Here is a 28000-nt window from a genome sequence, read left to right on the forward strand (position 1 = left end):
CCATCTTGATTTTGCTTAATCTCTACAACTTCAAGAGGAGATGGCATATTCTTTCTGTTGCTTTTTGTCCCATAAGGTTAATTCCTGTCCGCGGAGATCAAGAGCTTATCTTTCTGTTATCTGCATCTTTGAAATGGCTGGAATAAAAACTGGACAATGAAATAGTAGGGCCACTTGATCTGTGATCAGATAACCACCGGATTGCAGTTAGACTATTCTGTCTCATTGTGCTACTATCCAAATCAGTGGTGGGTCGCCCCCGGTTCGCCCTGGTTCTATAGAACTGGCAGTAAAACTGGCAGGAGGCTCTGCCCACTGACCCCGATGTCATCAGAATGCTTCTGCGCATGTGCAGAAGAGTGCGCGTGTGACCCCATTGTGAACCAGTAGTAAAGGTAAGTAGAACCCATCCCTGATCCAAATCTGGTGTTTCACATCTCAGATTGGGTAGCCGTAAGCAAGGGAGGAAAAAACATTCAAGTCTGCTGCCCTCCTGAACTCTCAGGTTTCACTTGCCAACAAACTGGAGTGTAGATTTATACAAAGAGCTTTTAGAAACAATCCTTGGCAACTAAACAACTTTGTTTCATAATGCTAACTATAACATAAGGAAATTATTTGGTTTTGATACTGTGTGTCATCTCTAACAGATGAAGCAAACTGAAACTGGATTAATAACATTAATTCTTTTCATATGCTTTCCTAAAATATAGAACCAGGAAGAAAATATAGTTATAAAAATGCTGATATTACATCTGAATTTAGCACAATCTAAGTGATCTTTTTATCCAGTAAATATATGGTTGTTAAGACTTTGCATTTCTCCCCTTGTTGAATATTACAAAATAGATCTCTAAGTTGTTCCAGCATTTCTGCTTGCAAAGTTTTATAATACACTGCAGTCAAACCATCCGTTCCAGGAGCTTTGGCTGTTTTTAATTGTTTAATTGCTACTATTATCTCCTCCTCTGTTATAGGATAATTCATTCTTTCCTTTTGTTGGTCAGTAATTTTTGTAACTCTTTTATTATCTAAGTATTTTTCTAAAAGTCCATTCTGCACATCCTCTTTAGCATATAGTTTAGTGTAATAATCCACAAAAGCTTCTTTGATTAATTTTTGTTGAAAAATTTCTTTCCCTCCAGTATCAATACTATCAATAGTCCGTATACTCTGTTTTTTCCTCAATGTATAGGCCAACCATCTGCCCGGTTTATTGGCATTACAAAATGTATTATGCTTCGCATATTGTAAATTTGTTGCAACTTGTTCCGCCATAAGCATTTGAAATTGGTCTTTCAAAAGTTTTATAGCACCACGTATTCTTTCATCTGTTGGGTTTTTAATAAGTAGCTGTTCTTTATTCTTTATTTCTGCTTCCAATTCAGATCTTTTCTTTTGTCGAATCAATCTATGTTTAGAGTTCATATAAATAAGCACCCCTCTCATGTAAGCTTTGCTTGCATCCCACACAATTTCAATTGGGGTACCTTTATTCAAATTTATTTCAAAAAATTCTTTCAAGTGCTTTTTAAGTACTATTATATTTTTTTCATATCTGAACAGGTTTTCATTTAATCTCCAAGAGCATCTCTCAGTCTTGCCTATCTCAATTTCTATCCATACTGGGCTATGGTCAGTCAAAGTTCTTGGAAAAATCTTTGTTCTTTTTGTCTTAACAAGTAAATCATCTGACAACAAAATGAAGTCAATCCTAGAGAAGGATCTGTGTCTGTCAGAAAAAAAAGTGTAGCCCAATTCTTTTGGATTACGTATTCTCCAAATATCTTTTAGTTCCAAGTCTTCTTTCATATCAAAAAAAGTCTGTGGTAATCTGATCCTAGACTTCGCCAAACTCTTTTTATCTAATTTAGAATCAATACCCCCATCATGGACAACAGCTTATATATCTTTGATACCAAAAGAGCAAGCAGGTCCTAAAAGACCGGAGAATTACAGACCAATATCTCTTCTGAATACTGATTATAAAATTTATGCAAAAGTATTAGCCAACAGGTTGATGCCAGTAATCCAAAAGGTGATTCATGATGATCAAGCGGGATTTATCGAGGGTAGATACATGAAGGACAACGTAAGGCAAGTAATAGATTTATTGGAATATCTTGAGAAGAATAAACAGATTCCTGCAGTGCTGGTTTTCTTGGATGCAGAGAAGGCCTTTGATAGAGTGGATTGGAATTTTCTACTAAAGACTTTTAAAAAGATGGACTTTGGGGATCAATTTATACAGGCGATTTCAGCAATTTATCAAGAGCAAAAGGCACAGATTATTATTAATGGAAGTTTGACAACAGAGTTTAAAATTGAAAAAGGAACAAGACAGGGATGTCCGCTGTCCCCACTTTTATTTATTTTAACACTAGAAGTTTTGTTAAATACGATACGGGATTCTAATATCTTGAAAGGTATAATGATAAGGCAAGAGGCTTACAGAATAAAAGCATTTGCAGACGATCTGGTTGTTACCCTAACACAGCCAATGGAATCAATAATCCTGATGAAGGACATTATACAAGACTATGGTAAAGTTTCAGGTTTTAGACTGAATCAAAAAAAACCTAAGATGATAGTTAAAAATATGACACAAGATCGTAAACACGAGCTTGAAAGGAGGGCAGGTTTTGAGATTGTACCAAAGGTAAAATATCTAGGAGTTCAGGTTGCAGAATCAAACACAAAATTGTTTCAAAATAATTATGAGGTGTTGTGGCGAGAGTTGCAGAAAGATATGGAGACTTGGAAAAAACTGCAGCTGTCTCTACTTGGAAGAATAGCAGCAGTTAAGATGAACATTTTGCCAAGATTTCTTTTTTTGTTTCAAATGATTCCGGTGCTTAAAAGTGATAAACAACTGAAAGTGTGGCAAACTGGAGTGAATAAGTTTGTCTGGAATGAGAAAAAACCGAGAGTGGAATTGAAAATTATGCAAGATGTTCCAGAAAGGGGAGGTCTTAAACTTCCAAACCTACAGTTATATTATGATGCAGCAGCTTTGACTTTAACAAGTGATTGGTTTGGAAGGAAAAAGACTGGAATATTGAATATAGAAAGTTTTGATCTTGAATTTGGATGGCATGCCTACTTATTTTATGATAACAAAGCGGATAAAGTATTTAAAAGCCATATACTAAGAGACTCTTTGATGAGAGTTTGGAAGAAGCACCGACTCAAATGGGATTATAAATTACCGTTATGGCTGGATCTTGGTCATACTTTGTGGAATACAAATATAATGTCACTCGGGGGGTTTCTATACAAAGAGGTTCTTTTTACAGATGCGGGCAGATGGCAGCTGAAAACACTACAGACACTGTTGGCTGAAGGGATTAATTTAACTTGGCTACAATATAATCAATTACAATTGAGATGGAAAGAGGACCAAAAAACTGGTATTATGTTGCATGAGGAAGAATTGGTTAGACATATAAAAGAGAAAGGTCCAATGCATATTAAAAGGCTTTATAATGTTTTGTTAGAAAGGGATTCAGAAACTGAATTAGTTAAAGATTGTATGATTAAGTGGGCACAAAATTTTGAAGAACCAGTGATGTTGGAAACATGGGAAAAAATTTGGGTTCAGAATGTAAAATTTACACAGTCGCAAAATCTGAGGGAAAATTTTTATAAAATGTTTTATAGATGGCACTTAGACCCCAAAAAATTGTCGTGTATGTACCCTAATGTTCAGCCAAAATGTTGGAGATGTGACTGTTTAGATGCTACATATTATCATGTTTGGTGGACTTGTAGGAAAGTTAAGGCTTTTTGGATAAAAATTTGGTGGGTCATGCAGAATGTTTTGAAGAAAAAAATTCAATTTTCTCCACAACTGTTTTTATTGGGTATAGTTAAGGGTTTCACATTGGGTGAAACAAAGTTGATATTGTATATGATAACAGCAGCAAGATTATTGATAGGAAAATACTGGAAAAATGAAGCTTTGCCCACTATCGAGGAATGGACTATGAAGATGGCCAGTTTTGCAGAGATGGCGAAGATTTCAGCATATCTAAAAGATTATTCACAAGAGATTTATGAATGGGAATGGAAAAAGTGGATAGATTATGTTCAGAACAAATACCAAACTAGGAAGTATCAAATAGCTTTCATTTGAAAATGATATATCAAGATAGAAATATGTTAATGTAATGAAGATAAAAAAGAAAATTATAAGGGGGAGGGAGGGGTTCAAGTTTTATATAAGTTTTATATAAAGGTTTTTTTTTTTTACTTGATATGAGTATACTGTGTGGAAGTCCGGGGAAGGGGAGGGCTAGGGAGGGTTAGGGAGGTTGGGGTGGGTTGAAGGTGGGGGGGGGAAAGGGTTGAAAATGTAATTGTAAAACTTTTGCAATAAAAAAAAAAAAAGACTTTGCATTTCTTTAAAATGCTAAAAATGGCTGATAGATCTCATTAAGTAGAAATATAAAAGTGAAAACTAATAAAAATATAAAAATGCATGCATAATAATAGAAGTATATTGATTTTGAGATAGATGATGGATGGATGGATGCTATAAATTGCCTGGAGTCACCTATGTATGAGTTGAGTGGCTATATAAATTTGTTTTATATATAATAATAAATAAAAATAAATTGATGCTGACAGTAATAAGTTGATCTTTCAACAGCTACTACTCCTGGACTGTCAGGCTACAATCCTCATAGTCTACCATATAAAATGAGCCACTGTCACAGTCCAGAATAACTGATAAGATGAGAAAACTAGTCAGCCCAAAATTTTAGAGGGAACATGGATGCTGTGGATTGGAGCAGAGGGATAGAAACAGGGGTGGGTTCTACTTACCTTTATTACCGGTTCGCATTGTGCCCACAGGTACTCACTCGCTTCACTCGCACGCTCTTCTGGGCATGCACAGAAGCTTCTGCGCATGCGTAGATCACTTATAATAACATCCAGGTCAGTGGGCGGAGCCTCCCGCCAGTTTTACTACCTGTTCTATAGAACCAGTCCGAACCGGGGGCAACTGGATGGAAAGCATTTTGAATATTTTTTAACCTATATGCATGCATTTTAATGATTTTTTTTCCTTCTGCTAGCTGTTTTGATTATCTGAATGGTCAGAAACGCCAGACCTCAAGTTCCAAGTCATGAGAGCTCAAGAGGGCTCTTTGGGGCAGATGTGTGTTGAAGTCCATGCATTTTCAAACTGCAAAGATTAAGAAACAATGGCCCAACCTATGTCAAAGGAAGGTTGCTACTGTGGGGAAAAACCAGAAAAGGGAATGCTACATACATCATTTGTTGCTCTTGAAGGAAAGGCAGGATATAAATCTAATAAGTAAGCTAAACAAATAAAAGGCTAGACACACCAACCTATCTGTAACTAAATTCAATTTGTTAAAAAACTTGAACAATAATTCAAATGAATTATTGCTCACGCAGGAAGAATTTATTATATATGAGACATATATTACAAATCAGAGCTGCACTCTTATCAACCTCAAAGTATTTGGTTTTAAGCAAGTGCCTTCACTTTAAGTTTCAATGTTGGAAAATCCACAGAGATAAGATAAATTCCCAGGCTCCATATACTCAGGAGGAACACAGGAACTACCATTGTTTTTTCTTCCTGGTGTTTCACCACAAGTGAAGCGTCTACTTTTTGGGGAGGGGGATCAATACTTGGTTGTAACAAGAACTGACTGACTGGCTTTGTTGCCGGAGCCTGACATTGTGGGTTGAGAGAGAGGACTGGGCCAAAATCACCCAGCCAACTTTTATGCAGGCCTAGAAGTCACCGTCTCGTTCTAGCTTGGTACCTTAATCGCTAGACCAAACTGGCTCTCACACATACAGGATACTACACACACACAAAATGTACTACGAAGTCCCTGGAGAATATCTGGAGATGCTATCAAATCCGGTTAAATAAGTAAAATACAGTTTTTGACAAAGTAATTGCTTCCTTTGAAGTGCCAGCAGTGAATATCAGAGACAAACATTACCAGGGTATTGCCTAATTTCCCTATCAGCCAGAAGAGTTTTCAAAAAGGTGTAGCTGCTGGTTGGTTCTTTCCTAACCAAAGAAACCACCAAAAACTCAAATTAAGAATCCTTTTTTATTGCCGTAAACCTCTTCTAGGGAAATTTATTGTGCCTATTCTACTGAGAGCTGACAACAATTTGTGCAATTTTCTTTTCGTTCCTTTTCCATATCACTACTTCTCTCCGCACCCTGTTGTTGTTGTATCCATGTTGTCCCACCCCAAAAATTTAACACACTCACCCCCCAGCTCTTCAGGGTCCTTGACGACAATATGTGCATTGAGATCCTGAAGCTGGTGATGCAACGTTTCCAGTTTGCGGTTGGAGTTCTTGAGCAAGTTTTCCACATTGGAGAGATTCTTACGGTCTGTGGTAGCCTTGCGTAAATTTTCTGCTCCCTCCTTTATTTTCAATTCTTTGCGGATCTCACGTTTAATTTTCTCTTTCTCTTCATCCAATTTCTGTTGCACACTGGTGTCTGAAAAATCTGAGCTCTGATCCAGACCCAGGTGGTCCAGGACTGACCAGTTGCCTGGGTCACTCTGCAAAGCAAGCATGGCAAAAAAGTTACATGCCCAGTCATTAGATTACCAACATTAATCTTTGTCTCTGTCCCTTTGATTCCTTTCTGAAATCGTAAAAGCCTTGAAAATATTCTAGTGCTGTAAACTATGCAAAAGAAAAAAACAACGAGCAAATTAAATCCCTTCAACCATTTTACCCCTTCCCTAAATATATTATAGTTGCAATAAGCAGAATAGCACCAATGTCTCTAAATAAACAGGAACTATAATGCAATAGAGATAGTCTTCAACTTACAATCACAATTGGGAGTGGAATTTCAGCTGCTAAGCAATGTGGTCATTAAACAAGTTATCATGCAATAAGCCTAATTTTCACTGCAGTTGTTAAATGAATCACTTATTCATTGCTAATGTGTCACACGGCCATTAAACAAACCCAGCTTCCCAAATTGACTTTGTCTGTCAAATTTTGGACTCAATTGTGGTTGTAAGTCAAGGACTACCTGCAGTTCATTTAAATCAGAGGTGTCAAACTCGCATCCTCACGGCGTTGTCATGTGACGTATCATGATTTTTTTCCCCTTTGCTAAACCAGATATGGGCATAGCCAGCACGTGATGCATCTGGCCCGTGGGCCTCCTGTTTGACAGCCCTGATTTAAATGTATAAACTTGTCTTTTAAAACAACCTCTTGGTTGTTGAAAACTAAATCTAAATCTAATCCAAATTTGCAAAAGTTAGCATTTAATTTTTATTAAACTAAATCATTAATATTTACACAAACATAAGCCTAATGAGGATATATTATTAAATATATATAAATGGCCTTTATATGCATGTATTCCTCTTACTCCTCCCATATTCTGCCTTTTATCAAAAGCAGGAAGTTGGAAAATTATATGGTTTACTGAAGCACACTAAATTCAAGTAATAGTATGATGCTGGCCCTCCCTTAAAGAAACTCTGTCAAGATTAATCACAGGTAGGGTTTGGCTGTAATAATTATTCTAATTTCCCAGCAGTCAGGCCTGAAGGAAGCAATTCATGAGCCAAATTCAGTTACATTTTAATAAAAAAATATATACCCCAAATAATACATTAACATATATTGTATTGTATTAATAGTGAATTTCTGCTAAGAAAATAAGAAACAGGAGAGAAACAGATATACAATTGTGTTAGCTGCAGGACTGGAAAAGAAAATGGACCAAGGACAAACATTTGACTCTATTTAATCCCTATTCCATTTTTATTATAACCTCATTTTCTCCTCAGAACTAGAATCTAATTTCAGGCCCATGCCAATTACATTCCCTCTCATCACCCTTTCAATCTATAAATAAAACCCAGAAATCTCCGTTTCTGCCTTTTTTTTTTTTTTTTGCATCCAAACATACATTCCTTCCCCGAATACACTACATGCAGCTCTACCTTGGATATCTTTTCATGGTGATGTTGACAACTGCTGCCAACCTCCCTGAACTGCAATCTTATTCAGAATCTTGTTTCACTTGGCAAACAAAGTCAATAATTCCCCTGCTGAGACTTATAGATTAGAGCTACAGAACTCCTAATGGACAGTTTGGAGATCTGGTAGATCTGTGATACTTGCAAACACTGTAAGGCAGGGCTGTTAAACTCTTGGCCCGTGGGCCGGATGCATCACACACTGGCCACAGCCAAGCCCGGTTTAGCGAAGGGGGGAAAAAAAATCATGATATGTCACATGACGCCGTGAGTTTGATATCCCTGCTGTAGAGTATCAAAACCAAAAATAGTTGCACAGAACAAGTCAACCTATATTGAAATCTTAGCTGATCAATGTGGTATTTTAATTATGCTGGAATAGGAATTATCTCAACATTTTTGTCTTTACAAATCTATTTGTGAATATAAGTACTTAATGGGGATGGTAACATTTTTGTATTTCTCCTTAAGGTTCCAAATACATTTATATTTTGTTTGCTTTTGTGTAGTTTCTTTTCTTCTTTTTTCCCACTTTGTTCCAATGCTGGTTTTTTTTACCTTCAGTGTTTCATTAGTCACTGTGTTTAAAATACTGTTTTGTTTTTAAAGATGGTGGAAACCTTGTGATTCACCCCCTCCCCCAATAACACAAGGTTTCTACCATCTGTTCACTGAGATAAGAAGTATTACTATCACTCTTCCTCTTAAAAAAGCTTAGAGCAATCTACAAAACAATAAACAAGTGCAATAAACAGCAGTTTGTATTTTGCACATATACCTGTAGTTGACTCTGAGAAATATGTTATTTAATACATGAAGATATTATTTAACACTTAGTAACAATGTACCTCTTTGCTACATCATGTTTCTTTTATTTATCAAACCTCTCCCTCTCTTTCTTCATCGCAGCCACAAATTTGAACACTTTCATTTCCAATTCTAGTTAACCACAACTTGTCGTATCATTCATCTCCCTAACTGTGCTTAGTATTTAGTAGGTTTTATTATAAAAAGAAAACTTATTGTATGGTGGTCTCTATCAAACAAACAATGCTTCATAACAATCAAATTCTTTTAGATTCTGTCAATATACTGTAGTTACTTTTTATTTTTATTTATTTAAAAGGCTAATAAAATCACTCATATAGTACAAAAAACAGAAAAACGCCAATTAATTGCAATAAAAACACATGGCATCTTAAGGCAACATTCTCCCACACATCAATATATCCTCTTGTTAGGCTCCAGCCTCATCCTACCCCAATATCTGTGGAAAAGTCAGGTTTTTAAGCCCTTCTAGAAGGCAAGGAACAATAGAATAGAATAGAATAGAATAGAATAGAATAGAATAGAATAGAATAGAATAGAATAGAATAGAATAGAATAGAATAGAATAGAATAGAATAGAATAGAATAGAATAGAATTCTTTATTGGCCAAGTGTGATTGGATACACAAGGAATTTGTCTTTGGTGCATAAGCTCTCAGTGTACATAAAAGCTATAAGTAATAAATCATGATCATAGGCATCATAAAAATACATTCATCATAACTCAAAAGATATACTATCACTCAGTGATAGTCAGCTGAATGCCTGGGATCCTAGGTCCCATTAAATGACAGCATTTAACAATGTGAATCACTGCAGTTAGTAAGTTAGTAACCTGGCTGTTAAGTGAATCTGGCTTCTCCACTGACTTTGCTTGACCCCGGGACACTGCAATGAAGTATGAACAAGTTGCCAAGCATCTGAACTTTGATCACACGATCATGGGGATGCTGCAAAGGTTATAACTCTGAAAAAGGGTCATAAGTCACTTTTTCCAGTGCTGTTGTAACTTTGAACGGTCACTAAATAAACTGTTATAAGTTGAGGACTACTTATAGATGTGATGAACAGATACACTCAAGGAGAGACAGCCTCCCAAGTAACCTGGACCCATGCTATCCATGGCTTCAAGGGTAATAGCCACCCCCCTTAAATTGTACCTCTCCCAACAAAACCACTGGGACTCAGAGAAGCTCATACACAGCGATGTAATATGGGCAAAATATAGATGCCCAAAACTGCCCCCAGTTGCTGCATTTTGGACCAGTTGTAATTTCCAGATGGACCTGAAGAATCCTTACAGAGGAAATCACACTAATGCAGCTAGGAAGTGATCAGGGCATGACTACTGCGTAATATCTCCTGGTTCAGTAATGGGTGTAACCGGCACACAAAATGCCTCTAAATAAAATCTCCCTAGCCTTGCTGTGTCATACGCTCCTTAGGCATAAGCCACAAGTCCAGAAGGATCTCCAAGTCAAAATTAAGGGTAGGAACTGAGTAAAAATTAAAAGTCACTAATAATGGGCAAATTAGTGCCAACTTAGAATGGGAAATATAGGCCAGTAGATTCTTCTGGTCCCGGAAGTCAAAAAGCGATTACAGTATTCTAACTACAGACTACAATTCCAAAATAATCAGTTGTGTAGTCAAATGACATTCACGCAGCTCATTCAATAACATAATCAACATGTGAGAAACCTCCTGAAGGGAATTTAAGAAGTGGGCTAGAAAACACAACAGGCAGCTGCTGTCTTCTCATGTTTCTCATGAAACAAGGAACAATGCTCCAAACATTGGGAGGGGAGAGGCTTTTTCTTCCTATGTATTAATTTTCATTTTCCAAAATCGGGTAAACCTAAAGAATCAGAGAAGATAGTATTGGGAATAGCTAAAATATTGCACTGAAGTGAATGGAAAGGGGGAAAGAGAGCCGGTGAATTAAAGGTTTGGAGCAAGGCACGATGCAGACAGATCTCTCTAAATGAACAAAAACCTGCGTAGATTTGCTCTCTGATAAAACTAATGTTTTAAAAAATAATTCTAGCCAATATATAGAGACTTTAAGATATCAAATATATTCTACAGTAAAATATTGTAGTCTTTCTCTTTCTTAATACACAGTATTTGTGCTCCTCTCAACAAACTCATTAACTGCTTCTTAAACTCCACACATGACCCTCAATATTATCCTGTAATCCATCGAGATCTCCAAACACATCACTTTTACCACCACTCCTGAACAGTTTACACAAAGTGATTATAAGAAAGTGTGTGTGTGTGTGTGTGTGTGTGTGTGTGTGTGTGTGTGTGTGTGTGTGTGTACACTGTCCTCACATGGTGAAGGATTTGTCCTGATTAAATCTGTGGATATGCAGCCCCTCACCCAGTCTTGCATGAGGCTTTCCATCCATATAAAATGCTTGTTTAAGTTTTTATTTTCTGTAATATTCTGAGATATTTTAGATCAGTCACCAATCTGCTATGCGCACCCAATGCAGAGCAGATTAAGAATGCAAACTTCCAGGTCATTTGTGGGTAAATCACCACGGATCTCAAACCAGAAACACACTTTATGGTACAGGATACACACTCATGTCTCTATATTCATCCTACAATGTTTCTCCTGCTTAATTCCTCACTTAATCTGAAATTCCTCCTCCGATTTAACTTCCGTATTCATACTATTATAAGGTTGGTACAACAGCCTCCCTCTCTGGTTATTAAACAATGCAAGAAAAAAAGGAGAGGAATGTGCAAGTGATTTCCCAACCACCTCAAGCTCCCTTTCAAAAGCTAGTACCTCCAGGTCATGCTCAGAGCTTGTGTCTGGTTCCGAAAAGGACATCCGAGAGCCAGGAGATAAAAACAGCAGGCCACTGGGTTTGCTTGCTACTGTGTGCTGACTGCACCCTCACTTCCTGCATGTTGATTCAAACAGCTCTTCCAGCTTGTGTGCAAATAAACCACTTCCTAATACAGTTCCTGCATTTGCTAGCAACACCAAAACAGAGGCCAACTGGAGGAATGAAAATGAGGCTCGCATATCCTCCTCCTGACTTCTTATATTCATTTTCTTTATGAGTTAATTTCACATAGATACATATCTAACCTGTTATTTTCTTTGCAGTTAAGGACTGTTACAACATGAAGCGGAGGGGGGGGGGGAGAGACTAAAATAAGCAAAATAAATGTAAGATAGAAGAGAAAAGCAAAACAAATATTAATAAATAATATAATAAATATAAATAAATCTACTTTATGGCCATTCCCTGCATCCACTTCATATCTTTCCAATTTTGCAAACTGCCTTCCTTCTATCACATCCATACCCAATTTCATATACTGTCATTTGTTCTTTAAATTTCTCATCTCGCTCCAGTGGTGGGTTGCTCCTGGTTCAGTCCGGTTCTATAGAACCGGTAGTAAAACCAGCAGGAGGCTCCGCCCACTTGCCACGACATCATTATGGGTGATCTGTGCATGCGAACCAGTAGTAAAGATAAGTAGAACCCACCCCTGTCTCGCTCTTTATATCTCTTTTTCAACCCCGTCTAACCACAATATTGCCAGTCTTCCCCTTTCTCTCAATTCATTCACTTCTCCTTCCTATTATTTGAGATTGAATTTTCAAAGGGGAGGTAGATTCCAAAATTACAGCTAGGGTCACTTCTTTATATGGACCAATTAAAATTGCACATCTACTTGGTTTTTTAAAACAAACAAATTCATATAGTTGCCCAATTCACACATAGGTGGACAAGATAGTGAGAAAGTTTTTACATTCCTCAGCATTATTCTTCAAACTAAGAAAAACAGCAGACAGAAAAAAGCATGGAGGCAGAGAATTTGCAAATGGTAAATCACAGAATGGAATGCAAAAGAGCAGACTGATCTAAACAAATTAAGGCTATTTTGGATGCAAAGTAATTTCAATGTGTACTAAAGGCTGCTGTGAAGAGCAAACTAACAGATAATAGCTATTTTCTCACCTTTTGAAATTATATTATCTTTATATAATGATTTGGTTTGCTTCCATATGGACTAGAATGCAAGTAAAGAGAAGAAGGATTGTAGTACTTTTTCTACTAGCTACAAAGCTAATTAAAATAATAAATAATAATTACGGTCATTATATCATTTCCAACCCAATGATCAGTAAAAAATCAATATATCAAAAAAATCTATCAATTCTTAATTGGTATATCAGAAACAAAACAAATCAACCATGAAAGGTCCATCCTTCTAACGTTGATCAGATAAAACAAGTGCAATTATGCAGGAGTAACTTATCTCTCAGAGATGCCATCATTGAGGGTTCATTACTTAAGCACAGAAATGTATTGACTTTTCAAAATTTTTCCTTCACATGGTCCGTTTTTACATTTTTTTTTACATTAAGTAATTTATTTAGTGTGACTTAATCTGCAACTCTTTTGTTATGTTTCTCCATTTTATCAGTCTGGGATTAGAAAAAATTCCATAAATTCAAAATGTAGTTTGTGAATTTACATCAGTCCCAGCGGCTATGATTCACAAAACTAATAAATCATTTTGCATAAAAATGCAATACTGTTTGTACTGAGGAAGCAAGCAGCCAGAAGGAATAAAGCACATATTACAGAGCAAGTTACACAAAAGTATAGATCATATGGCCAATGTCTTCTGGAAGATCACTGTCCTGTGAGGATGGGAAAACAAAAGGAATCTGATAGTGTGGCTGTGAAGATGAATCTCATTGAAATGGCACTTGCAGGCTTAGACTGAATTTCTTGAAGTTCGGGACATGTGTGTCTTGCTGGCTCTCTCTCAGCCCTGAGTGGGACTCAGGCCAAGTCACGCTCTGAACATCCTCTGTGCTTGCTCTGGAACCTTCTGATGCAATGCAGGAAATGAAGTTTGCTGCTGACTCACACTTCCTTCAGAATCAGAGCTGACCTTAACACAGCGTAGCAGACACTGCAATGCAAAGGTCAAGGCAAGAGGGAGGAACGCTCTTTAGCTAATGTTAGGACAGCAAAGCTAAGGCCAGCATGATTCTATATGGAAGAGGACAAAGCTCCATTTACTTTTTGAACTTTTTCCTCCATTCTGGACACAGGAGGCAAAACTGCGCAAGTATGGGAAAAGTTCAAAAGTCATGTATGTCAACAGTGAGGTGCAAATATATCTACTGGAAGTCAAATAAACAAACTGTTCCATGTCCACCACACATTTCCTACAAGATTTATCTTAAAGATCTGAGACTGAATTCTTCGGAGTAAAAATAGAACATGAAGCTATACAGGGATACTTCCAAATATATATTAATGAGTTTTCATAATAGGAAATACAGCCTGGAATGATACATTGGACTTACCATGAAAGCTCTCGTAGGATACAGGAAATTTTACAGAATCTCCTTATCACTCCCAAGACAATGTTAGCCTAGAAAGAGTTCTGATGCAGCTTCCTGTGGGAGGAGATAGTTTCTTTTTGCAGTTTCACAATGACAAACCAGAAAGAAAGCCCACAAAAGAACACTTGAGAAAATTAGGAATAAAGGGGACATGGTTAAACTATATACCGTATTTCCCCGAAAATAAGACAGGGTCTTATTTTCTTTTGACACCCCCCCCCCCCCAAATAAGGGCTTGGCCTTATTATCTGGGGGACTTATTATTTTGGGGGTGCAGGAGGTGGCGAACATGGGACTGGATGTCCCGTCACTGCCGTCACCTCTCTTCCCTGTTCTTCGCACCAGCCAAGCAGCCCAACATGTCCCACCCCATCCCAATGGCAACAGCTGCTTCCCTTCCCCGCCATCTCTTTAGCAAGAGGGATGGTAGGTGGGGCAGGGAAGAATTGAGACGTGTGGAGCGAGATGTGGCTCCCCTTGCCATCTCTTCTTTCCCCCTCGCTGGGCATGACAGGGCTCCTGCCCCTCGCTTAGCCACCCGCCCCCTTTAGGGATGCAATTTGGGGGTGGCAGGTAGGGCGGGTTAGAAGCGGGACGCGCGTCTTACCTTTCCAGCTCCGTCACGTTCCTTGCCGTTGTGTCCAGGGAAACACACTGTAAAAGAAAACCTTTTCGCGAGTTCGAGAAGTTTGATTGAACTCACGAGCAGGTTTTCTTTTACAGGGTGTTTCCCTGGACACAATGGTGAGGAACGCAATGGAGCTGGAAAGGTAAGGCACATGTCCCGCTTCTCACCTGCCCTAACTGCCACCCCCAAATTGCATTCCTAAAGGGTGGCTAAGCAATGGGTTTAGAAGAATTCAGTCCATGCTCAGCAAGGGGGGGAGAAGAGACAGCAAGAGGAGCCATGTCTCACTCCACGTGTCTCAATTTTCCCCTGCCCCACCTGCCACCCCTCTCAATAGAGATAGCGGGGAAGGGAAGCAGCCAGGCTGCTGTTGCCATTGGGGTAGGGTGGGACATGTTGGGCCACTCGGCCAGTGTGAAGAACAGGGAGGGGAGGGCATCTCCCCTCTTCCCCCCCCAACCTCGCCTCAACAACTCATTTTGGTTGCGCAGCAAGCAACCAGAGGAAATGGTGGGAACAGCTGCGCATGGGTGTAAGTAGCTGGTGGGGGGCTTATTTTGCGGGGGGGGGGGGTGGCTTATATTATTGCATGCACTGAAAAGCCCGATTGGGCTTATTATCCAGACATGTCATATTTTCAGGGAAACACGGTACTGTACACTGGTTACCCATATTGATGCCCCCCCCAATATGTATTTCTCCCTATTTTGTACTACAGTACCAAAGAGCCTTGGTAGTACAGTGGTCTAAAGCAGTGGTCCCCAACCCCCGGTCCGCGGACCGGTGCCGGGCCGTGGAGTACCTGGCACCGGGCCGCGCAGCGGCCGGGGGACATGAACGCTGCAGCGCAAAGGCTCCTGGGCCATGCGCAAAAGCTCCTGGGCCGTGCGCAAAAGCTCCTGGGCCGTGCGCAAAGGCTCCAGGGAAGAGAGCCCCACGCAGGTACGCACGTGTGGCCCAAAGCCCCCACCCCTGCGCGCGCTCAGCGGGCCACGGTAAAATTATCAAAGGCTGATTGGTCCGATTGGTCTGATTGGCGATAAAAAGGTTGGGGACCACTGGTCTAAAGCACCCTGTTATTAAGACCAGCTGCCTGCAATTATTGCAGGTTCGAATCTCGCCAGGCTCAAGGTTGACTCAGCCTTCCATCCTTTCTAAGGTAGGTAAATTGAGGATCCAGTTGTGGGGGCAATAAGCTGACTTTGTATAAAATATACAAAAGGATGAAGGCTATTGCTTAGCGCATTGTAAGCCGCCCTGAGTCTCCGGAGAAGGGCAGCATATAAATCAAATTAAAAAAAAAAATCTTTGTGGATTGGATACACCATCCCCTTTGTGAAAAGAGAACTTTCATGGTTAAATCCCATGTAGTATTCCACCATCTGAGGGAAGACATTCTATATAATAATGCAACGTGCTATAGCCGTCTTTAGAGAATCTTCAGACGGGGCAACACTAGAAATGCCTCTGTAAACGTCAAAAAGGTGATGAAGATAGTTGCATTCCTAGAGAAGAGGGTCAGAATTCTCAATGAGGAGAGTTTATTCTGAGTCTTGTAGCCTAATTTGAAAACTTCATTCATGGGATGATCACATTCAATAAAACCTAACAGCCTGATAACATGGTTGAAAGAAAATCTGGAGGGGCTTTCTGAGGTTCTGAAATCCACTTTCCTTACTCAGGTACATTTTGATGTCTTGGCTGCTACCTGGTTTATACCAGTTCTTCTCTAGTTTTGTTTTGAGGTGGAGGCAGAAAGTAGAATGAATCACTTCCTAATCCTTGTGAAAGATTGAATTTATCTTGATTATGAAGGCTGTATCCAAGCACAAGGTGACAGCACTCTCTGGATGATGTAGAACTTCTTTTTGGCAGAAAGCTCATCTATTTTTGACATATGCCCAACAAAGGTTATATATATATATCAAGCTCAGGAAATCACAAGTCAAGGCAGTTCAAATTAATACACATGTATGGCATGCTAACACTCTCTACAAGAATCTGAACTGCTATTGGTCAAAGCAAATTGGCGATAGATAAGAATCAATGGAATTCAAGATGTGCTGGATTTAGATCTCTTGTGGATGCAAAGGGATTCAAGACTGGTGACACACTTGACCTCTCTCTCTCTCAGGCTCAGCCTAGTCATCTCCTACATTATAGCTACCTTCCATTAAGCATAACGTGTACAAGGGCTGAATGAGGCTCAGGTTAGATGTTTAAAATTACCTAAAGGGCCATGATGAAAGCTAACAGGTATTGGTTGGTCATAATAAGGAAGTCAACTTAAGAGTCTCTTAATGTGTAGGTGGACCACATGGTGCTTATTTATTCTCCAGTTTGAGGACTGAGAAGGGATGTTTGGTTGCAGATGGCCCGTGCATAAGGAGAGTAAGGATTGTGGGCTGAGTATTAGTGAAATTCCCTTTCTTTTGGCTCATCTGCAGTGCAACCCTATCACTCCCTCAGCAGCGGAAGTACTGGTTGGTAGTCAAACAACAAAGTGTACTGTCATGCTTTCTGGGAGCAGACCCTTAGCTCAGCCCCAGCCATTGCGATCTGTGACTCTGCTGGCCATGCATCTGAATTACTAAACTGAAAACTAAGTGGGGGGGGGAGGAAACAAAGAAAGAAGTAAATATGAAGAGGGAGTCTGCATTTCATGAATGGTTTGTGAAGCCAGCTGGCTCATATCCTCTCTGGAGAAAGGCTGGGCAGAAATTGAGAAAAGAGCTATCATTTCCTACGAAAATCTTCATTAGAATTCCTTCTAGCCCTGTGTCTGGAGTGAATGGAACAAGGATACCCAGTAGAGGATGTTCTGGCTCTGCGGTAGGAATAAGGTAAATGTTATTAACTAAAACAAACAAGAAAACTTCAGCTCAATGTATTACGATGTCCAGTGCTCAACACCGTGAGATAGGAAGTGTTAACCATTTTTACAACGGTAGAAAAACCTATGCCCAAAAAACATCTGATCCTGCACCATTTAAAGTCAGCCAACAGACTTCCAAAAGCTGATTCGTGTACAGCTTTCCTTTTGACCCATCAAGCAGGGTTATTTTGCTCCCTTCATGTCAGTCAACTTATCTTGCTTATGTTGTTGAAGATGACAAAGTTTTTCTCAAGAAAAGAGGGCATATAATTATGCTGTGCGTATGCATATAATCCAGATGACACAGAAATGAGATAAGTAATTTTAGATGTGCAGATGCTTAGAACTCTCAACCAAGCTTGTGTCATGAGCCAGCTGTCAGGAAAAGACAATGGGCTGTATAGATAATTCAAGCTAGCATTTGTTATTGTAGCATAGGGAATAGCAAAAGATACCCTGCTCCAATGAAATATGCAAGCTAATGGACTCACTGCATACAGCATTAGAAGGAATTAAAAATAATTGTACAACGTTATAATCTATATATCCACTTTATATCTAAAGGTGAAGCAGCTGATTCCCAGCTATAATTTATTCTCTTGAAATACATTCAATCATACACTAGCATACAAAAACAAAACAAAATAGATCCAGAATTCTATCTGTGATGCATTTGTTAGATATTAATATGTACTTCACTGTGCTTCACTGAGTGAGGGTGACTTTCCCACTGCCTTGAAAGAGGCGGTGGTGAGGCCTCTCCTTAAGAAGCCTTCCCTGGACCCGGCAGTGTTAGTAAATTATCGTGCAGTCTCCAACCTTCGCTTTGTGGCGAAGGTTGTTGAGAGAGTGGTGGCGCGACAGCTTCCCCAGTACCTGAATGAAACGGTTTATCTAGATCCGTTCCAGTCGGGCTTCAGACCTGGGTACAGCACGGAAATGGCATTGGTCGCATTGGTTGATGATCTCTGGAGGGCTCGGGACAGGGGCTATTCCTCTGTCCTGGTCCTATTAGACCTCTCAGCGGTATCATGCTGTGCCGGTTGGAAGAGTTGGGGGTGGGGGGCACTGTGTTGCGGTGGTTCTCCTCTTTTCTCTCTGACCGGTTGCAGTCTGTGTTGGCAGGGGGGCAGAGGTCGACCCCGAGGTGCCTTGTGTGTGGGGTGCCACAAGGGTCAGTCCTCTCACCCCTTCTGTTCAACATTTATGTGAAGCCGCTGGGTGAGATCATCCGTGGTTTCGGGGTGAAGAACCACCAGTACGCTGATGACACTCAGCTGTACATCTCCACCCCGGGCCACCCCAATGATGCCCTTGAAGTGATGTCCCGGTGCCTGGAGGCCATGCGGATCTGGATGGGGAGAAACAGACTCAGGCTCAACCCATCCAAGACCGAGTGGCTGTGGTTTCCGGCATCCCGATATAGCCAGTTGGTGCCATCACTGACTATTGGGGGCGAGTCGTTGGCCCCCACGGAGAGGGCTCGCAACTTGGGTGTCCTCCTGGATACACGGCTGTCTTTAGAAGAACATCTGACGGCTGTGGCCAGGAGGACTTTCTATCAGGTTCACCTGATTCGCCAGTTGCGTCCCTTTCTGGATCGGGACTCCTTATGCACGGTCACTCATGCCCTCGTCACCTCCCGCCTGGACTACTGTAATGCTCTCTACATGGGGCTCCCCTTGAGGAGCACCCGGAGGCTCCAACTAGTCCAGAATGCGGCCGTGCGGGTGGTTATGGGAGCGACATGGTGCTCCCATGTAACACCTCTCCTGCACGAGCTGCACTGGCTCCTGGTGGTCTTCTGGGACCACCTACCACCTTTAGAGCGCTCCATGGCTTAGGACCGGGGTACCTATGAGACCGCCTTCTGCCACCAGTAGCCTCTCACCGGCCAGTACGCTCCCACAGAGAGGGGCTCCTCAGGGTGCCGTTGGTCAAACAGTGTCGACTGGCGGCCCCCAGGGGGAGAGCCTTCTCTGTGGGGGCACCTGCCCTTTGGAACGATCTTCCCCCGGAGATACGGAGGATCCCGGATTTCCGCACTTTCTGCCGTGCCCTAAGACTTTTTTATTCCAACAAGCTGGGCTGGCCTAACTCTTTTTAATTGCTTAATTTTAATTTGCTTTTAATAAAAAGGGGTGTTTTAATTAGTATGGGACAAATTTGTTTAATATGTTTTAAATTGTTTTTAAATTTTATATTGTATGTGTTTTATCTTTGGCTGTTCACCGCCCTGAGTCCTTCGGGAGAAGGGCGGTATATAAATCCAAATAAACCTAAACCTAAACCTACTATTCTACATTTTAATTTAATTTAATTTAATTTAATTTCCAATTTATATACCGCCCTTCTCCCTGAGGACTCAGGGCGGTGTACAGCCAAGATAAAAAACATAGAATACAAATATTAAAACATTTAAAATATATATAAATTTTGGCCCGAAGTTAAGAATCACAAACTAATTAAAAGAATTTAAAAATTTGTTCTAAGCCAACCCGGCTTGCTGAAAAAGATAGGTTTTCAGGGAACGACGGAAGGCATTGAGGTCATGGATTCTTCTTATCTCCGGGGGCAACTGATTCCAGAGGGTGGGAGCCCCCACAGAGAAGGCCCTCCCCCTGGGGGCCACCAGCCTACATTGTTTGGCTGATGGCACCCTGAGGAGGCCCTCTCTGTGGGAGCGCACGGGTCGATGGGAGGTCATCGGTAGCAGCAGGCGGTCTCGGAGATAGCTAGGCCCTATGCCATGGAGCGCTTTAAAGGTGATAACCAACACCTTGAAGCGCACCCGGAAGACCACCGGGAGCCAGTGCAGCTCGCGCAGGAGCGGTGTTACATGGGAGCGCCATGTTGCTCCCATCACTACCCGCGCTGCTGCATTCTGGACCAGCTGGAGCCTCCGGGTGCTCTTCAAGGGGAGCCCCATGTAGAGAGCGTTGCAGTAGTCAAGGCGAGAGGTGACGAGGGCATGAGTGACTGTGCACAAGGAATCCCGATCAAGAAAGGGCCGCAACTGGCGAATCAGGCGAACCTGATAAAAGGTCCCCCTGGTAACAGCCATTAGATGTTCCTCCAAAGACAGCTGCCTATCCAGGAGGACTCCCAGATTGCGAGCCCTTTCAGTGGGGGCCAAAGACTCGCCCCCAATAGTCAGCGATGGAGTCAACTGACTATATCGGGATGCCGGGAGCCACAGCCACTCAGTCTTGGAAGGGTTGAGCCTGAGCCTGTTCCTCCCCATCCAGATCCGCACAGCCTCCAGGCACTGGGACATCACTTCAAGGGCATCGTTGGGGTGGCCTGGGGTGGAGATGTACATACTAATTTTACTGGTATTTCTTATTATGTTGCACCATGGACACTAGTACAGCTTGTGAAATTGCGTGTGCTTTCCTCTTTCCAGTATTTATTCCAGCTTTGCTAATTATAAATCCTTTGCATACACTTGAACCTGGATTCTGTCTACACTAATAACATGTTTAATAGAGATATTAGATGGTGAATCAAACACAGATTCAGTAACCTTCTGAAGATTTTTTTTAAGTATAATCTTCTATAGTTTCTATAGACTGACTATATTTTCTAGGATATACAGTGGTATTTGAACATTCTGGCTTAATAAATTATACACACAGTATGCTCTCAGATGTATATTTCTCATCCATTGAAACAAATTCTGTTGTTTTTGCTTTATACAGGTCACTTCACACATCAGGTGAGTAAGCAACTCTGAATAATTATACTATTCTATTTGTCCTTGGAAAAAGGATATATTGATTGTAAAGAATTGTACCAACTATGTTTCTTTCAATTGTACCAACCATGTTTCACCTCCTGGTAAGACAGTTTCAGTTCAGTTGTATGAAATATCAGATTTTATGTTATGGTATTTTCTTAGCATTTTAAGAGAGTAAATAGAATATTTTAATTAAAAAAGTTTTAAGAGTTTGTAGCTGGTCTCTCAAATGCTGGTCTCTGCTTGGTATAATTTTGATGACAATTAAAAAGAAGATAGCCTATAATATCTGATGCAGCTTAAATTCTTTGTCTGGGTAGGGCTGCGAAACAATCTGAGCTTGAAACTTTCTAAACTCAGAAAAAAATGTTTTAAATATTCCCAGCTGGTTTCTTCTTACATTATTCTGAGATTCCCAATGTCCCACAGCTGGCTTTTTAAAAAAAATCCACCAGACAGCCATAGAGAGTTGAAAAGGACACATTACCAAATAAAGCATGCATTACATGTTCCATCTCTATTACCATTGGCTGGAATCATTTGGAAGGATGAGGGAGCATCAGTTAAGCACATGTTCCAAGTCTCAGAAACTCAATTTCAGACCTAAGAAAAACAATGCTGCCTGCCTACTATGAAAATTCAGCAGTGCTTTAAAAATTGTTGGTATCAGGATTCAGATCAGGAGCCCTATCCCTTACCCTAGAATTTCTGGATAGAGATGTTGTTTCTCTCTCTCCATATATTTTGTGCCTTTTCTTTTCTTTTCTTTTTTTTCCTTTTTTCCTTTTCTTTCTTTTCTTTTCTTTCTCTTTTCTTTCTTTCTTTCTTTTCCTTTCTTTCTCTTTTCTTTCTTTTTTTTTCTTTTTTCTTTTCTTTTCTTCTTTTTTCTTTTCTTTTCTTTTCTTTCTTTTTTCTTTTCTTTTCTTTTTTTTCTTCTTTTCTTTTCTTTTCTTTTCTTTTCTCCTCTCTTCTCTTCTCTTCTCCCCTCCCCTTTTTTCTTTTCTTTTTTTCTTTTCTTTCTTTTCTTTTCTTCTTTTCTTTTTTTTCTTTTTTCTTTCCTCTCCTCTCCTCTCCTCTCCTCTCCTCTCCTCTCCTCTCCTCTCCTCTCCTCTCCTCTCCTCCCCTCCCCTCCCCTCCCCTCCCCTCCTTTTACATAGATTACCAAATGCAGAATGTACACTGTACATAAACATCAGGTAGAAACCTCCACCCCCAAACTAAAGAAATGTATTTATGCAAGTATATAATTCTTTTAATTAATTTTAAATTTTGTATTGTTATGTATTTTAGTTTTGGCTGTGCACCGCCCTGAGTCCACTAGGAGAAGGGCGGTATATAAATTGAATAAATAATAAATAATAATAATAATAATAATTATATTGTTCATTGGTTGTGTTGCTTAACTGGTTCTATTACTGTTAATTCTTTGCTGAGTTCATTTCTTTGGCTGATTTAGCAAGTCAGATTCAGCCTGCAAAAACAGTGCTTAACATTTGCTATCATTGCGCTTTGCATTTCTAACACAGGTACATCCAGTGCCTGTTTGAGTATATTCCACGAAACAAGCCAGCTGCTTCTCTTCTAACTCACTGCAAAAACATAGATTGGCTTCACTAGAAAGCTATACCAATCATAATGGTTAACAAATATGTAAATAAGCACAGAGTATGGCTTTTTATATAGTGTAGTTGTTAGGATCTGAAGCATAACAGGAGTTTTGGATCAGGGATGAGCACAGTGGCTGTATCTGTTGGGAACTACTCAAAAAAAGGCATACATTTTCTTGGGCCTTCATCTGTGGTGTCAGGAAAATATGTTTAAGAAAGTGTTAAAGAGTTGGTTACAAGATATCTTTGCGTGTGACCACCTTTACTGAAATGCAGCCGTTCCCAGGCCTAGTGCACCTACCATTCAAGCCAGGGGTGGGTTCTACTTACCTTTACTATCGGTTTGTAAATGGGCCATGCACGCGCGCTTTGCTCACGCATACGCAGAAGCATTTTCATGATGTCAGGGTCACTGGGCGGGGCCTGCTGCCGGTTTTACTACCGGTTCTATAGAACCGGTGCGAACCGGGGGCAACCCACCACTGATTCAAGCCCAGGAAAAGATGTGATTCTGTTAAGGAACTGGTGACTGGTATCGGGAGCATGGCCATGCTAGATTCAAAGCACCTTTGCTGCTCCCAATCTGAGTAACTGTACATCCCTACAAAATGAAAGAGAAGAGCAAAGGAACAGACTTTCCTGGATAATTTGTGATAAAATATTTTTATCTGTAATACAATGGATTAAGACTCAAATCTGTTACAGAGCTCTCAGTCTCAAAAAGCTACCTTAAATCCAAACTTGAGAGAAGTCTGGGATTCTATAGAGAATAGGATGCTCTGCTCCAATTTTACTCAGTGATAGGGGCCCCCTTGGGACCAGCACTCAGCACAGCTATAAAAGGAAAGCAACTATTTCTGCACAAAATAGCTTGAAGAAACCCCTGAAGGCCTAAGAAATCTAGGCAGCAGGAATAATAAAAAAAAGAGAGAGAGATTTTTTTTTCTGGTCTTTTAGACTGACTGTGGCTTTCACAGAGGATGAGAGGAAACATGGAGATAATATCCCCCCTTGTTCTTTTTCAATAGATGCCAGAAGCTGCCACAAAATTATGTTTTGCCCATGCAGCAATTAGATTTGCCTTTTTTGTTCATTTTATTTTGTTTTAAATCAGACTCAAGAATCCTTTTTTCACTGGAGCCTAGGAAAGAACCACCTCTCTCTTCTAACTTTTAATGAATTAAAATGGCAATATGTAAATTGGATACTAATCATTAAGATCACACAATTTGTTTTAAAAACTCATAATAACCAAGGATTAGAGACTATCCTGCTAACTGAAGTGTACATGACACTGAGGGGCTCTCCAGCCACAATTCTGACAGATGCTTTGGGTGCTGTTACTAAATAGCCGCGATGGCCAACCATTACATGCCCATAAATCAGAAAGTAAATAGCTAAGGTTACTAATCTGCCATCTTCTCAAAGCCACCAGAATCATCTTACCCTCAATCACTTTTATCTTTTTTTTTTTTTTTACTGGGCAGGTGGGTACAGTTCAAAGAAAGCACTGGGCTATATGTACTTACTGTTTTTATTTTCTAAAAATTCTTATGGGATTTGGTGTGAATCAAGAGATATGCTTATTTTGAAGGAGACTTGATTTTCAACTTGAGTTCTGGGTACTTACAATCAATCATTCATGGTCATGCCACAATATCCAGAAAGTGCTGGTTTACCTCAGTTTTATCTCCCTCTTATGCCATATTGTCATATGTTGACAGTCTATGACAAACCAAGATTATTCAGAAAATACGAGCAAATGGTAGGTTTGCTGCCACATTTCAACAGCATAATCTGGAGGTTTTCTGGGACCCAGAATTGCTCATTCCCAATATAATAGGACTGTAACAGATCTGAGCTTGCAATCAATCTTTCTTATGCATATAGTGTTAAATGGTGTCTATAAATTCATGTGGTGGCTCAGTGGCTAAGATGCTGACCTTGTCAATCAGAAAGATTGGCAGTTCGGTGGTTCGAATCCCTAGTGCCGTGTAACAGAGTGAGCTCCCGTTATTTGCCCCAGCTTCTGCCAACCTAGCAGTTCGAAAGCACATAAAAATGCAAGTTGAAAAATAGGGACCACCATGGTAGGAAGGTAACAGTGTTCCATGCCCCTTCGGTGTTTAGTCATGCCGGCCACATGCCAGCCACATGGCCACGGAATTGTCATCAGACAGCACTCTTTGGCTTAGAAACGGAGATTCTAACCGCCCACTAGAGTCGGGAACGACTAGCACGTATATGCGAGGGGAACCTTTACCGTTACCTATAAATTCATAAAACATAAAATTACACTTTTTATTGTCATAGTAAATGAAAGATCCCTTGTGTAAGCAACTACTTTTCATAGAGCTTTGACATTCAGCAGAAATGTCCAATCAGAAATGATTTTCTACCATCCATTGGATGAAGAAACTACTATTGGGTTTTTGCATATTGTATACTTTCAAATCAAATATAAGCAGGTGCACAGATGGTTGTGTTTTGTTTTGTTTTTCAGGTAAAAAATACCTGGGGATTTTTACTAGTGCTGCTAACATCCAGATTTCTACTAAGTGGCAACAAAGATACATTTTCTTCCTTTCATCCTTCCTGTCCATCCTAAATCATGAGTATAGCCCTGCAGGTGAATAAACGCAGTAATTAGGCTGAAGGAAAACATTTGCCTTACGTGCAGAGCTTGCATTAACCTTCTCCAAACCCATCAAGCAAAGAGAATCAGCAACAGTGAGGTGACTGAGGTGAAGGAAAATACAAGTAGCCTAATTCTTTACTTGTGGCCTTCAAAGCTGAAAGAGCATAGTCTTCATAAAATATCAGAGAACTGAGCTCTACAGAAGTGTATTGAAATAAATTAGTTTCTCCCTTGACGTGGATTATGCCTACAGTATTTCCATTTCTGATATGGGTTGCTGGTACACTGCTCTCAACTCTCAAAATTTACTGATTGTAGCACGACTATGAAATCCTTATCCCTGGCAGGATGAATACAGTATGTAGTCAATACATTTGTAATGTTCATGTCTTCTTCCAAAGGGATACACATATTTTAGGCAGAACAATCATGTGTGGAACCAAGTTTAAATGACAAGATAGCAAGTACTTATGTACCATTACTGAAGAGAGCACAAAAACTGAGAAAAAGGATTTCCAATTGTTAATGAAGTGCTATATTTTGTTTCATGAAGCAGAATTCTGAGTCTCAGTAGTCAACAAGCTTTCTCTCACTGTCCTAGTATACACACATTTGAACTGCCACAGCACAGATGTCAAAATCAGCACAACCACCAGATGGCAGCAAAAGCTCCAAAACGTCTAATCTTGCTGCCAACTAGTGGTCACAAATACCCACATACTTACCGTATTTTCCGGCGTATAAGACAACTTTTTAACACATGAAAATCTTCTCAAAAGTCGGGGGTCTTCTTATACGCCGGGTGTCGTTCTCCTGTAACCAGGCAGACCAGCCCAAAAGGCTCTGGCGAGCCTTAAATGGCTCTGGCGATCCAAGCTCTGATGATCCCAGCTGAGTTGCCTGCTAATCAGGCAATTCAGCTGGGATCGCCAGAGCCATGTAAAAGGAAAAAAGTTTTCCCCCTCCAGCTTGCTTACCTTAGCTGCTAGTCGCAACGCTTGCCTTGCTTCGCTTGCCTGAATCCATTCCATCAGCAAGCCACTCCCTGCCTGCAATCAAGCAGACAGGGAGTTGTGGACTTCAACTCCCAGAATTCTTCAGCCAGCAAAACAAAGCTGGCTGAGGAATTCTGGGAGTTTAAGTCTACAAGTCTTAAAGTTGCCAAGGTTGGAGACCCCTGTTCTATTGGATAAGTTTTTTTCCCCTTTGGGGGCGTTAAAAAAATAGTTAATTGGGGGTTTTTTTAGTTGTTCTTTTTTAGACCTAGCCATTTAAAGTTTAGGAAGTTTTAAATTTAGCTTTCATATAAAAATAAAAATAAAAATAAAATAAAAGAATATTTGTGCAGCTTTCTGAGATTTAGTGTGTTTCTGTAGTGTTTCACTCTAACTACACAAACACACAAAATCTCACAAAGCTGTGGAATTTTGTGTGTGTAAAGTGTGAAAGTTGTTTTTTTGGGCTTTTTGTGGCTGTGTGAGGTTCCTGCTTGTTGCAGGGGCCATTTTGGGTCTAGCACAGCTGCTTTTACATTGTGGGTGAGCCAGTTGATGTTTTTTAATTTTTATTTGGTATGCGTTAAAAGAGGGGTAGTCTTATACGGCGAGTATAGCCCAAACCCTATATTTTAGCAAGAAAAGTCGGGGGTCGTCTTATACGCCCAGTCGTCTTATACGCCGGAAAATACGGTATTTTTTTTTTTTTTAATAAAACAGTTCTGAACTTTAAGTAGCAGAGGTACTGAAAATCTAAACGCTGCAATGCAATGAGTCATGTAACCTTGACATAGCAAAGATTTACAGAAATACTATTGCTGCATAATAATATTTTGTAGAATCTCATTAGCTGGATGAATGGATGTCAATGGTAAACCAAACACTGAGAAAGTACTTCTAATTCATATGTAGGATACAAAACAAAAACTCAAAATAAACAAAACATAAACCCAAAACAAGTGAAACAAAAGCCAGGAATTTAAAGGATTACAAGCAGGAGACAGCTGAACAAGAATTGGACTTAAGCCATCAAAGAGCCAGCAGGTTTCAGACATCCTTTTTATTTTAAAAGGGAACTGACTGGAGAAACTATCCTGATTGGAACCCAAGCCTTACAGTGAAAACTTGTAATGCAGCTTAATGCGTCAAGTGTCGGCATGATATAAACCCTTTGAAGCCAATGAACAGTTGACCATTTTTTGGAGAAGCCAACCAGTTACCTCAGCGGCAGATAGTACATAGTTCATGGGCTGCATAAGGTCCCCAGCATA

At 40.1% G+C, this 28000-nt stretch overlaps 1 protein-coding gene across 1 annotated transcript in view; it reads right to left on the bottom strand.

Moving 5' to 3' along the window:
- The window catches only part of PKN1 (protein kinase N1), a 97785-nt gene that overhangs the window by 32068 nt on the left and 37717 nt on the right, over nucleotides 1-28000 (bottom strand). The window contains exon 2 of the mRNA XM_070937410.1: nucleotides 6272-6572. Coding sequence (XP_070793511.1) covers nucleotides 6272-6572 — 301 coding nt within the window. The remainder of the gene's footprint in view (nucleotides 1-6271; nucleotides 6573-28000) is intronic.

This window comes from Pituophis catenifer, unplaced genomic scaffold (assembly GCF_029215685.1).
Source record: "Pituophis catenifer annectens isolate HBS135680 unplaced genomic scaffold, rPitCat1.0.hap2 SCAF_2, whole genome shotgun sequence".
Lineage (NCBI taxonomy): Eukaryota > Metazoa > Chordata > Lepidosauria > Squamata > Colubridae > Pituophis > Pituophis catenifer.